The sequence below is a fragment of the Cervus elaphus genome, chromosome 1, assembly GCF_910594005.1.
Source record: "Cervus elaphus chromosome 1, mCerEla1.1, whole genome shotgun sequence".
In the NCBI taxonomy this organism is placed as follows: domain Eukaryota; kingdom Metazoa; phylum Chordata; class Mammalia; order Artiodactyla; family Cervidae; genus Cervus; species Cervus elaphus.
In genome coordinates, this window is record NC_057815.1 from 79,008,127 (window position 1) to 79,021,805 (window position 13,679).

General features: G+C 41.3%; 1 protein-coding gene across 3 annotated transcripts in view; it reads right to left on the reverse strand.

Annotated features, from left to right (window-relative positions):
• Nucleotides 1-732: 732 nt before the first annotated feature.
• SLC1A2 (solute carrier family 1 member 2) overlaps nt 733-13,679 on the reverse strand; it is a 160,280-nt gene continuing 147,333 nt past the window's right edge. For all 3 annotated transcript variants that reach the window (XM_043909274.1, XM_043909282.1, XM_043909264.1), the window contains exons 10-11: nt 7,299-7,530; nt 733-3,132 (exon numbers count right to left, since the gene is read on the reverse strand). In XM_043909274.1, coding sequence (XP_043765209.1) covers nt 3,061-3,132; nt 7,299-7,530 — 304 coding nt within the window. In that variant the 3' untranslated portion in view covers nt 733-3,060. The remainder of the gene's footprint in view (nt 3,133-7,298; nt 7,531-13,679) is intronic.

Sequence of the window (13,679 nt, forward strand, 5' to 3'; positions counted from 1 at the left end):
AGAATAAAATCTGATAGCTACTTGATTCAGAACTTACCATCTAAAGTTTTATATCGAAGATCTGAGTGATTTAGATGATTGCCTTGAATTTCTGGTGCTCTTTTCATGGGAGGTACATCCCCAAAGGTCTAAGATAAAGCTTTGCCTTGAGAGCTACGCCATTCTTTGCACAAATAGGACTTGATTCATTGAATTGTAGTAGGTAATCAAATGATGATGGGTTTTTTTCAAAGGACGTAAATGAGGAAGGAGAGAATAAAAGTCTACTTGGTTTTCTTCTGAAATGATTCTGATTCCTAAATATAGTAAATGAGTCCATAAAAAACGATATTGACAAAGTCCTGACTTAACAGAACTTGCAGGATGCAGTGTGTATATCTAGCCTGCCATGTCTGTGTACAAGTGTAACATTTATGCATGATCAAACATGAACGGAGTGTCATGAGCATTCATATTTGTGTTGGACTTATTAAAATAAATCTCTGCATATGACTGACAAGTTATAATGTCCTGTTTAGAAAATGGTTGCTAGAGGTATATTCTGGATGCACTTGTGCTGTTTATGGCACATATGCTGGACAAGGAACCCCAGTGGGCGTGGCATGAGAAGGATGAGAGGCCTGAAAACCCAGAGGACACAGTCACACATCAGTTCCCCCTACACCCTGGGTTTTCAAGCTACTCCTGCATTTGAGAAATTGCTTATTTTTAACTGATTTGTTGAACTTCCAAATAAACCCATTTCCTAAGGATATTCTCATGAGACTTGCCGCGTACAGTTTCAAACTAGAAAAACCCACTTTGTTAAGCTGAGCACCTAGTTTCTTCTGAATACACTGTCTCCTTATATATGTATAGGCTAACTCGATAACTAGAAAAAACCTGAAGACAAGCGATTACGGAAGACTTTTCAGCAGAATCTTTGGAAGACAATCTTGAGACCACTCCTTTGAGCAGCCTGTCAGTATGTTCAAGTGCTAAGCTGGCCTTAAACAACAAAACCACAAGTTCCTAGATGGACATCTACATCCTTCTCACCATAAAAAATGCCCTCAGAAGCACGACTTAAAGAGACTCCTTAACAGTTTCACAGTTAAATCCAGGAACCAGCCCTACAACCCATGACATCTACTATAAAGGATGCATTTGCCACTACTACATTTCAGCAAGTCCTTGGCCATCCTCTTAACCGTCCATCTAATGCAAATGAAGGCCAATGCATTATTTTTTTTTAAAAAGCAAAGAGCTACTTAATACTGCTCAACAGTGATTGTTTTAAAAAACAAAACAAAACAAAAAAAACTAGGGCTTAAGAGACAAAACTACTAGAATCTCATGTCTCTTGTGTGTTGCAAAGTTTCCCTATGTAGAAGAGTAAGGTCACACGGAGTAGGTAATGAAGGGCATGTGATGTCCATAAACACCTTCTCCATGAAAACCTGGATTCTACAACTATTCATGAATATCTCAGCACACATCTGCTGGCCTCAGATGACCACCCTACTCCCACACTGGACCAAAGTTCTACACATTCCTTAGAGTCAAGTGTGCTTTATTTCTCAGTGATGCATCATGTTCAAGTAATCCTTAGCAAACTCCCAAAGTCAGCTACCTTACGAAAATACTGTGGGTTATTCAATAGAAAATGATAATACAGACACTGAAAAATGTAGCTTGGAAATACCTATAGCATGCAAGGCACTGATGAGTTACTCCAGTATTATATTATGTATCCCCTCAAACTTCCACAGCTTGGAAAAAGATTCCGTCTGTGAAGTTCCATAAAGCCACCCTTTTTTCCTACTCTATGGTTCAAGGCTGCCTTGACTTTGCCGTAGAAATGTCACCTTTATAGGATTTTGCACATATGTTTGTTTTCTGGTTCTTTCCACAGAGAAGACTGGGAAGGAAGATGGGTTCTGCTTTCAACTATGTCCTGTAATTGGTTTTAGGTGCTTTGATAAAATGTAACAAAAAGCTTCTACATATTAGATAACTAATCTGTTTTGGTTTTGCTTTTATCATGAGATTAGTATTAAAAGAGGCACAGCCAACATAACTGTTTTCCATCTGTGAGGACAGTAAAATGATTAAGTCTTTTAGTCTGATGAGACTATGACAGAAATAATTGGGGGATGAAGAATGTCTTTTTTTAAGGTAGAAACGCAAAATAAGAATTTTATGGACAAAACAAAGACAGTGAAACATAGATCAAATAATCTCACTTGATCTCACTATACCAGGTGATATAACCCAAACACAAACGAATTTGAATCTGGTTAACATGTGTGTTGACTGTGCTCTCTAAGTGTTGTCAATATATACAGCAATTCTATGTAAGTTACATCCTAACCCATAACTGAATTTAGAGCAAGTTATGAAACATACTTTGAAATTCAACCATCATTCCCATAGACTAGGTGGGGTGGGGCAGAGACTCAATGGGTTCCATAACAGGCTGCTTTTAAGATGTGACTCCAAATGTGACTCTCTTTGAAACATTTAGTCATTCAACTTAAAGAATACACAGAAGAGAAACTGTCAGAGTTCCCTAAGATGGGTGCTTTCTTTTCACCAACACAAGGGCAAACGCTCTAAGACACCGAAGGGGATTTTCTCATAAAGGCTGTAACAGAATCTCCTGTGTGCTACAAGGTGAGGCTGGAGAACACACCAAGTGTCCGCTCATTATTCCAAGTCCCCAGAATGTGCCACACGCCTTTAGCTGTGTCTCCTGGAGAAAAGAGCACCCACGCTTCTGCATATTGAGAGAAAAGGGAAGCTGGCAAGAACGCGTCTTCAATTCAAACTGATTCCTCCAGCAGCATCCATTCAAACAATAATACAAGTGAGAAAATGAGACATTTACCAAGCATTATTTGGCAACACAGCACCGTGCCTGTCACTGACTCACAACAGATCCTCTAAGCCTCAGCTAATAGATTAAGTAAACACAGAAATAGATGTACTTTTTTCTTTTTAAAGAAAGCTTGTTTATATCCTCTTTTACCATAAGATATGCTGGGGAGTTTATTCAAGAATTTGCTGAGAGTCATATCCTTATTTTTCATGTTTCCAAGGTTCTTCCTCAACACTGCAGTCGGCTGACTTTCCATTGGTTGCCAGAGTTACCTGAAAATAATTATCATCAACATCCAGCTTACAGGCCATGAACCAGAAAACCACCCCGGGGGTTATGTGGAGGAGCACCAGACCCAGGTTCTACTATGAAACTTAAATATTAATGTTAAACACTGTTCTTTCCAAATTGATTTTAAGCTGGTCTTAGTTTTCAACAATGATTTGTACACTTTAAAAATGCATGTTTGCCTTGGGGAGGTATCTGAAGCACTGGACTTTGCAAGTTGGGGAATAAATAACTTGTATGATGCTTTTAGGGTTGTGAGGGGGTCTAATTACCCATAGACTCACCACACAATAACGCAGTCCTTAAAACATAGTGCCCTGTGCTACTCCAGACAACCACAGAGAAACAAAAAAAATCCAGAACCAGATCTAGTTCTACTCATGCACGTGAAAGGTTCAGTTTCAATGAGCCCAGGTGGATTTTATATATGTCCAATTTCAAAATCAGAAGTCGTGGTGGTCTGGCTCCACCATATAAGCTGTCCAGGTTTTAAATGTTGAAAGAAGAAAACAAGGGAATTAAAAGCTGGGGATCAGTAAATCTAAATTATTTCAATGCAGACATTTATTAATCAACTGTAATCACCAGACTGTCCGGATTATGCTTCCCTGGCTCTAAGCAAACTGAACCCTTACACAAAATGGGAGGTTTCCCCCTCCACATCTAAATAGTTTTCCTAGCTTACCTTCCATCTGTCTGTCCTCAACGTCATGTGCAAACTTAAACCCACGACTGATATTCCACATAATGGAGAGACTGGATTTATGGAAGCATTAGGACATGGAGACATGACAAACGGCAGCAATGATTGAAAGAAATCTGACCTTCTTCTTACCCAAGTGGAAGGGAGACGCATGCATTATGAACACACACAACATGCTAGGAACAGAAGACCAAATGCCTTTCGTGAACCAAGCAAATTAAAATAAAAACTACTCCTTCCACCAGTCCCCATGAAGCCTCCATTAAAAAAAAAAAAAAGAAGACCATGCAAGAAGCAAATGTAAGCATCACATGCAGTTATTCTGGTTAAAATAAAAAACACAGCATAATTTCAAACTACGGTTACAAGGCAAGAGCCTGAAACTAGAGAGACCAACATGACATAACAATGCTTAAAATGGTTAAAGTTTTGACCAGAGCAGCAGCAAATTTGTTTCCCCTTCAGTGAACTGTCAGGAAGGACTGCCAGGGACAAACTGTCTGCCTGGAGCAAGCTGCCTGTTCACCATGACCTTGGATGTGCCTATCTGGCTTTTAGCGCTGAACCAGATCAATAGCTGTGCAACATTATAAATCTCAGTGTGGTGCCTTTGGAAAACCAGACAGAAACTGGGTGGGGGGGGGGGGTTGTTTTCAAATATTAGGACTTCTGTCTCTAGAGTAGCTGGGACAGCAGTTTTTTGGGGGCATTTCTTTTTTCTGATTGGATTAAAAGAAGTGGGGACTCCACCCCCTCATCCATTCCACCCGGCTCTTTTCCAACACCTGGGTAATAGAAAAACCAAAAGGATAGAGGACTGGCGGTAAGCATTGATGTCCCCCTCAGTTTTTAAAACAGTGAAACGAAACAGACGAGAAAGAGTTTCAAAGGCCGGAGTAAATGTAACTCAGATATTCTGGGTAAAGCCTGCGAATTCATCTCTGTAGCTCTGGTTGCCTCCTTTGTGCATGGGTGTCAACCCAGCTGATTGGTCTAGAACAAGAAGAGTCAATTGCCTGACCTCACGATCTTCACAGAGCTGAGCTCCATCACTTAACTAAAAAATGAAAACAGCTGAATAATTATTAAACCAATATGGTCGTTTCATTATTTTCATGACTTGCTCGGTTTCATTACTTGATTATCTAAACACTAATTCACCAATGAGTTTGCAGGTGGTTGGTTCAGTGGTTAATTACCTAGAGAGACTAAGCCACTATCTCTATGCAACTGCCCAGCAAAAAAAAAAAAAAAGGTTATCTGAATTAAAGCATAGGGTCAGGATGCTAAAAGGATAAAGTAAAGTAAAGTAAAGTAAAGTGAAGTTGCTCAGTCATGTCCGACTCTTTATGAACCCATGGACTGTAGCTTACCGGGCTCCTCCATCCATGGGATTTTCCAGGCAAGAGTACTGGAAAGAGTACTGGAGTGGGTTGCCATTTCCTCCTCCAGAGAATCTTCCCAACCCAGGGATTGAACCCAGGTCTCCCACATTGTAGGCAGACGCTTTACCGTCTGAGCCACCAGGGAAGTTCTAGAAGGATACACTCAGTAAATATTTCTGCAGAGCCTGTTGCATGCCTGGCACTGCTTTAGGGCACAGCAGTGATAAACAGGAATACAGTCTCTTTTCTCATGGGCTTATTTTCCAGTGATAGGGAGAGCTGACCAACATTTCCCTTTAGGGGTTGAATTGTTTGCTAAAAAAATGAAATGAATTTGTCCTGATGTGCTTGACGTCCTTCAGGGGGAAAAAAAAAATCCTGAAAGTCTGAAATCTAAAACTATCCCCATGCCTACAAATCTTCCTCAAAACTTGTCCTGTACAATATTGTTAAGAATCCTGCTGAGATGCTCCAAAAGGGTCACTCCAAAGGTAATTAACCACTAAAATCCTTCTAATACATAACTTCAAAATTAAAAAGTACATATGGTGATTTTATTTTGGTTCATACTACTGTATTTCCTTGTATGGCAGCCACTGGGATCAAGCTGTATCTTTGCTATGTAATTGTACATTCATTTTGCTGTCCTCCAGTGCCTAATTCAGGGCTTTGCCAGGTTATGGGCACTCGGTAGAACGTGATTAATAATCAAAATATAGGAAGTCATAGGAATAAGATGGGGGTGCTCAATTAAACCCCACAAGGCACACAATAAATACTTGTTAAATATAATACAGCATAAAGCTATTCCATGAAATACTGACTCTTGTTGACCAAAACTAACATTTTGATGGAGAATAATCCAGCATATTCATTTAGATGTGGAAAACACTGACTTTTCAGGAGAATGGAGTTTACCACTTAGGTCCATCTTAATTTCTAACAGTTTTAATTGCTTTCACAGAGTTAATTAATTTATGCAATTGCCTCTTGATGAGTGGAGTCCCTCCCTAATTTTCATTAGAAAATTAGGTTTAAGAACAATGTAGTTGATACAGAGGGGATAAGCCACTGGACTATCTTATAGTCCAGTGAAGAGAGTTGCTTCTATGTCATCCTTAGTTGTCTGGCATATATTTGGAATGACCCAGAAACACAGGGAGAAATTAATTATTAAATGAGTTCAACAGGAGTCAAAAAGGTCTCAGAAATCTGTGTTGGGTTCAGATTGTCCTCAACTGCTGTCTAGACCCTCCAGAGTTGACTTTGCTCACCTGCTGGGGTTTCTCCAAGTTTGCTTCACTCTGGTCATGACACTCAGTCTTTGACAATGTCAAGTTAGTTACAATGAAGGCGAGACAGAGCCCACTGAGCTTTAAGACTTAGCATCCAACAGCTTGGAAAAGAGTCCAGAACATCCATGCGTCAGGAATAATGGTGCTGCCAGGCAATGTGTGACATGTAGTGTTTTTAAAAAGACATTTATGGATAATTGTCCTGAAGGAGACAATTGCTTCCCCATTCTTGGAGCAAAGTGACTTCCAGGTCAAAACTCATGCTCCCACAAAAATAATTAAGAGAATGATAGCTTTGCAAAGTTATGTGGGCACGTTTTTCTTTTTTTAACCAATACCTGATATACAGCAAGGAGGAACACTTGTGCTATGTAAATCAAGTGATTCTGGGCATTTCTCTTGATGTTTCACTTGAGGAACAGAATATCTGAAAGCCAGCAAAGCCCTAGAAACCACAAATTCTTGAGCATAATATTCAAAGAAAACTGATCAAATTTGCAGAGTGGGTGGACAGGGGAATCAAAATCAGAATTTATCTCACATGGACAAAACAAGCAACTGTCTGACTCTTTCACTGTTAGATTCGTTGATTTGCTGCCATGTTAGACACAGAGTTAGATGATCTGGGACTCATAGAAGCTTGAGTTACATGATTCTTTAGAAAAATAAATGTGACAATAATACATGCAGGGCTTTTGTGTTTGCTTTAAGAAACTGAGCATGCACTATTATATACAGGTCTCGATATCCATGAATGGGAAAGATACCTTGCACTCATCTACTATTACTGAGTTGTGTGCGGCATAGACACACTGGTTTGAGTTGCTCTCCCTATGGTTCTTCAAGTCATCATAAATGGACTGAGTCTTGGTCATTTCAATGTCTTCATGCACTCGGTGCTGGGAGTCAATGGTGTCCAGCTCAGACTTGGAGAGGTGATAGACAATCCCAGCCCCAAAAGAGTCACCCACAACATTGACAGACGTTCTCATTCTGTCCCTGGAGACAAAGAACAGAACACATTTAGTGAGAAGCAGTATGATGTGAGGGTTGAGAGGTCAAGGTCTGGACTGGAGAGCCCCGGGGTTGCCTTCTAGCTCTGCCTTTCACTCTGCCTCATCTGGACCAAGTGACTTCAGTTTCATGAGCCTTGATTTCCTTCTTTGTCAACTGGAGATAACAATCATACTTCTCTCATAAGCTTGTATGAAAATTAAATGGAATGATGTACATAAATTGCTTAGTAAAATGTCTAATGAAATGGTAAGCCCAATAAACAATAGCAGGAAGGAGGCAGGAAGGAGGAACAATTAGAGGGAAGTAATGTCCAGCAGTCATGCAGTCAAGAGAGGTGGACCATAAAGAAGGCAGAGTGCTGGAGAATTGATGTTCTTGAACTGTGGTGCTGGGGAAGACTCTTGAGAGTTCCTTGGATGCAAGGAGATCAAACCAGTCAATCCTAAAGAAAATCAACCCTGAATACTCATTAGAAGGACTGATGCTGAAGCTCCAATACTTTGGTTACCTGATGCAAAGAGCTGACTCATTGGAAAAGACCCTGATGCTGGGAAAGATTGAGGGCAGGAGGAGAAGGGGACGACAGAGGATGAGATGGTTGGATAGCATCAACAACTCAATCAGCATAAGTTTGAGTAGGCTCCAGAAGTTGGTGATGGACAGGGAAGCCTGGCGTGCTGCAGTCCATGGGGTCAAAAAGAGTGGGACGTGACTGAGCGACTGAATCAAACTGAACTGAAATGTGTGCAGCACCAGTAATCAAGTTTGAATCCTCTTTCTTTCATTTTGCTTCACATTCCGCGTACAAGCTAAGTTGCTTCAGTCATGTCTGACTCTTTGCAACCCCATGGACTGTAGCCCGCCACACTCCTCTGTCCATGGGATTATTCTGGCATGAATACTGGAGTAGGTTGTCATTCCCTTCTCTGAAGGATATTCCAGATCCAGGAATTGAATCCATGTCTCCTGCACTGCAGGCAGATTCTTTACCATCTGAGCCATTCATATGTGATGGGAAATTCAATGGACATGGACTTGGGCAAACTCCAGGAGATGGTGAGGGACAGGGAGGCCTGGCATGCTGCAGGCCATGGGTTCACAAAGAGTTGGACATGACTTGGTGACTGAACGGCAACAACAATGTCCAGATCTCAGAATTAGTAACCAGACAGCAGCCATTTCTAGTTATGTCCAGCAAGTCCTCTTGATTTAAACTGTTCTTTGAAGATTCCAGATTACCTCTATTTATTTATTAATTCTTCATGAGAGAGTAACCACCTGTGAATGGCTTCATAATAAAAATTTTATCTTTTTTGTAAGGATAAAAACAGCCCTGTGTCCCCCACCATGGACCCCAATCTCTGCCCAACATACACATATACACAGGCACAGCTGTTGGCTAAGACACCCAGTCACAACTTCCTCCCTGACTAATATGTGTAGTGACGATGTGCCCTGAAAAAAACCAAAATACTTTCTCTTGCTCTTTCTGTTAATCTAAAAAAAAAATAAAATCTTCTAGAGGGCCTCGTGAACCAGGAAGGGCTGAGAAAAATCCTTCCTCAAATCTGTTTCTCAAGTTCTGACTTGGAAAAAATAGGATGGTTCATAACACTCCCTCTCAAAATGTCAGCATCAGGAAAACTAATTAAGTTCTTAAGAGTAAGTTGTAATCTCTCACCCATAAGTTAAAAACAGTGTGAAGAGTCCTTTTGACCAGATTTGTGAGATACTCAAAGTTGTAAAAAGAAGGATGCTAGAAAATCACAGAGAAAAGAAAAAGGAGTTTAAGTAAAAATGCTACCGAGACATCTTAGCCCAGCACTCTAACATTCGATTCACAGATTTTTTTTTAAAAAAGGAGGATACCAGAATTGGTTCAAGGCAAAGTGGAAACCTTAATTGGTTCTTGGAACAAAAGCCTAAAATAAATTCTACCTGCTCTGAACAAATCTATTTCTCATTTAAAGTGAAAGTCACTCAACCATGTCCGACTCTTTGCAACCCCATGGACTGTAGCCTGCCAGGTGCCTCTGTCCATGGAATTCTCCAGGCCAGAATACTGGAGTGGGTAGCTGTTCCCTTCTCCAGAGGATCTTCCCATCCCAGGGATCAAACCCACATCTCCTGCATTGCAGGTGGATTCTTTACCATCTGAGCCACCAGGGAAGCCCAAGAATACTGGAGTGGGTAGCCTATCCCTTTTCCAGGGTATCCTCCCAATCCAGGAATTGAACCCTGGTCTCCTGCATTGCAGGCAGATTCTTTACCAGCTCTGTTACCAGGGAAGCCCGGGCATTATGAAGTTGCAGTAGAAGGAGTCTGGCTTGGTTCTCTTGCAAGGAGCTTGGGAGCCAGCTATCCTTCTGGTTTTGAGCAGTAAGATACTGTCCATGAAAGAAATACAGGTCACAGCCCACTTTAACTCTCAGGGACATCTCTATATATGAGAAGTTTCTTGCCCTCCCTTCTGCTTTAGAGAATCTACCTCAGAGTGATAGTCTTAACATAAATGAAGACTGGTTCTTGAGGTCATCTGCATACGTAGGCACTTGACGTGGAGATCACTAAGAAGCCCCAACATAAGGAGATGAGAAGGAATATGTAGTAAGAAAAAGCCTGGGACTTCCCTGGTGACACAGTGGATAAGAATTAGCCTGCCAATGCAAGGGACACGGGTTAGATCCCTGATCTGGGAAGATCCCACATGCATCCGAGAAACTAAGCCCATGAGCCACAACTACTGAAGGCTGCATGTCTAGAGCCTGTGCTCTGCAACAAGAGAAGCCATGGGATGAGCAGCCCATGCAGTGAAGTGAATAGCAACCCCCACTCCCTGCAACCAGAGAAAGCCTGCATGCAGCAACGAAGACCCAGAGCAACCAAGAAGAAAGAAAGAAAGGAAAAGCCTGGACTCTGGAGGCAAGCTAACTTGGATTCAAATGCCAGCTTTTCCCATTACCTGTTGGACAACCCTGATCATACTTCATGTTTGTGAGCCTTGGTTGTCTCATCTATAAAATGGAAATAACAACAACAACAAATGTTCCCTACATAAGGGTTGTTGTGAAGATTAAATAAAATAACAAAATACTTAGAATAGTTCCAGACATTTAATGAGAACTCACAAAACATTAATTATTGCATGATGTATACATTTATTTCTAATAGAATTATGGTGAGGGTTAAATAAGGTAGTATCTATTAGGTATATTCCTATTCAGATAAATGTGAGCCACCATCATCATTGGGCTTCCTTGGTGGCTCAGATGATAAAGAATCTGCCTGCAATGCAGGAGACCTGGGTTCAATCCCTGGCTCTGGAAGATCTCCTGGAGAAGGGAGTGGCAACCCACTCCAGTATTCTTGCCTGGAGAATTCCATAGACAGAGGAGACTGGAGGGCTACTGTCCAGGGGGTTACAAAGGGTCAGACACAACTGAGTGACTAACATTTTCACTGTTACTATTAATCTTATTAAGTCAATTCATATATTCTTTTGGCAGCTCCTAGGCAGACCATCCAAACATGCCTGGTTAAGTTCCTATCTCCCCCTAAAACATCAACCCTATTTATAGGCCAGTTCCTAAGGTGGCACTCCCAACTAACCAGCTGAGTTATTTGTTCCTCAGAGAGTTGTAGTCTACTTTTTGTTTTTCAACTCTACTTCCCATTCCTCTTGGCTATGCTCTGAACTGTGCACCTAACACTCCTGGTCAGTTGTTTCCAAAGAGAACTAAAGCCTTCAAGAAGAATGCTCTGAATACCTACTCATCTCATGGCCCAGAAGAATCTGTTTTATTGGCAAAAAGAGGGATCCAAGTAATGGTGGTGGTGATGATGACAGTTGCTGTTTAGTTGCCAAGTTGTGGCAACTCGTTGCCACCCCATGTGACCAGGGACGCCTGATGACGATGTTGAAATGTGATGATTCCTCACATTTATATGAACTGGAATATACTTTATAGATATTACCTTATTTAATCCTCACCATAACTCTATAAGAAGGAAGGACTATCATCCAAATTTAAGAGATGGAAACACTGAGGTTGAAAGAGATTAAGTGGCTTTTCAAAGTCACACACCCTGGTAGGGTCACAGAACTGAATCTGGACACAGGCAGTGTGACTCTAGAATCTACTGTCCACCATATGACGCAAAGCACTCAGGAGCCAGACAGCCCTGATTTGAAAGTGGCTGAGTTTGAAAATGGTTAAGTGGAAACAAAATAAGAATGTGGACTCTAATACTTGCTGAGCTCTTTGTTATTGGGTTGGCCAAAAAGTTCATTTGGGTTTTTCCATACTATCTTACGGAAAGATCTGAATAACTTTTTGACCAATCCAATAGTTTATTGATTCATTCAACAAATACATAAGGAGCATTTTAGTGTGTGCACTATGCCAAGTGTCTAAGCAGTAAAGAACAAGAGAAGACCCTTCCAATGCTCTCTTTTCTGTAAAAACTCACACTCTCTTTACTTGTCTTTATCCTCCACTAGAACAAGATAAAAATTCTAATAGGAATAAGTACTGGATGTTCTTGGGTTTTGTAGGCAGGGCACTTTATTTACACTGGGGTCCCATCAGTGGCTTGAATAGAAGTGTCTTGAGTCAGGCGCTAAGGGTGGATCTGAGATAATCAGCTAGAGAGAAGAGAGAACTAATACGTGTGAAATCTAAGATGTAGGTGCTCTCAGGAGCATCCAGGCTGGCTAAATGAGTACAGTGGGAGCAGAAAGAAAGGACTGACCAAATCATGTATGGCCTTATCAGTCAAGTGCAAGAATTAGGACTTTATCCCAAGTGTGACGGGGAGCCATGGAAGGGAAGCATCTCACTTGTTTCACTATAAAGAATGGCAAGACTGAAAGAGCAAAATCCGCTTAGTAAAGATGTGGTAGATACAGAGAAAGATGAACCTGAAAGAGAGTTAAATAATATCACTGATTCAGTGGACATGAATCTGAGCAAACTCCAGGAGACAGTGAAGAACAGGGAAGCCTGGTGTGTTGCAGTCCATGGGGTCGCAAAGAGTTGGATATGACTTAGCGACTTAACAACAACAACCAGGAGACAGAATTACAGGACTTGAGGACTGATTGATTATGGAAAAGGGAAAACAAAAGAGTCGAGAATTCCTCTCAAGTTTCTGGTTTGGGCAACCAAAGGACAAGGCTACCATATGAAGTGGGCATAACTAGTTCAGCGGAAAAAGATTCTGGTGTCAGCATAAATGTGCCGAGTGTGACCCAGCCAAGGGGAAATGTCCCGCAAATGACTGGGAATGTGGATCAAAGGTCAGGAGAGATATCTGAGCTGCAGGTAGTGAATGAAGAGTCCTAAAGAGGCCATGGATGAGTGCCAAGGCAGGTTCAGTTCATCCTTGGAGAGAAAGTAGAGTGAACACTATAGAACCAACTTATTCAAGATGACTAATTGAGAAGCCAAGGAGACAATGGCAGAGGCAGGCAGAAGAGAGAAATTTGGGTTTGCTTTTGAGGCCACCAGGGAAATATCTGATCAACTCTGGGGAAGTCCGACTCTAGCCAAGAGCAGGATATGGGGATTTATGGCTCACATGTGGAAAATTCCTCCACAGACAAGTGCTTTCATTTTCTCTCCCAACAGCCCCAAATGTTCATGTAACCCCGCTGATCTCAGGAGATTTTTAGGCTGCTTCATAAAAAGAATTTTAGAGTGCTTCCTGTTATACCCTGGTGTGGATGTGGCATGTCCAGACTGTGAGAAGGGAAAGACGTGAGTTTTTAATTGAATAAATTCAGAAAATGATATAGTTATTCTTTGGTGTTACCGGGAATCAAAACCAAAATGGGGACTTGAAGCTCCTTCATGCTGAGGCACTGGGTTGGGTTTCTTGCAAGAAGAACAATTGCCAAGGTGCTCTCTCTTTCTCCTTCTCTCAGTCTAAATCTTCTGGAAGGAAGATGGTGGGATTGTCTGAAAGTCTTATTCACAGAAGAACAGATCCAGGGTCACTCAAAATTCAACTAGTACCTTGTACTGGAGTGAACCACATGAAGCTGCCATTTTTATGTCTAGAAAGGCCAACTACCCACTCCAGTATTCTTGGGCTTCCCTTGTGGCTCAGCTGGTAAAGAATCCGCCTGC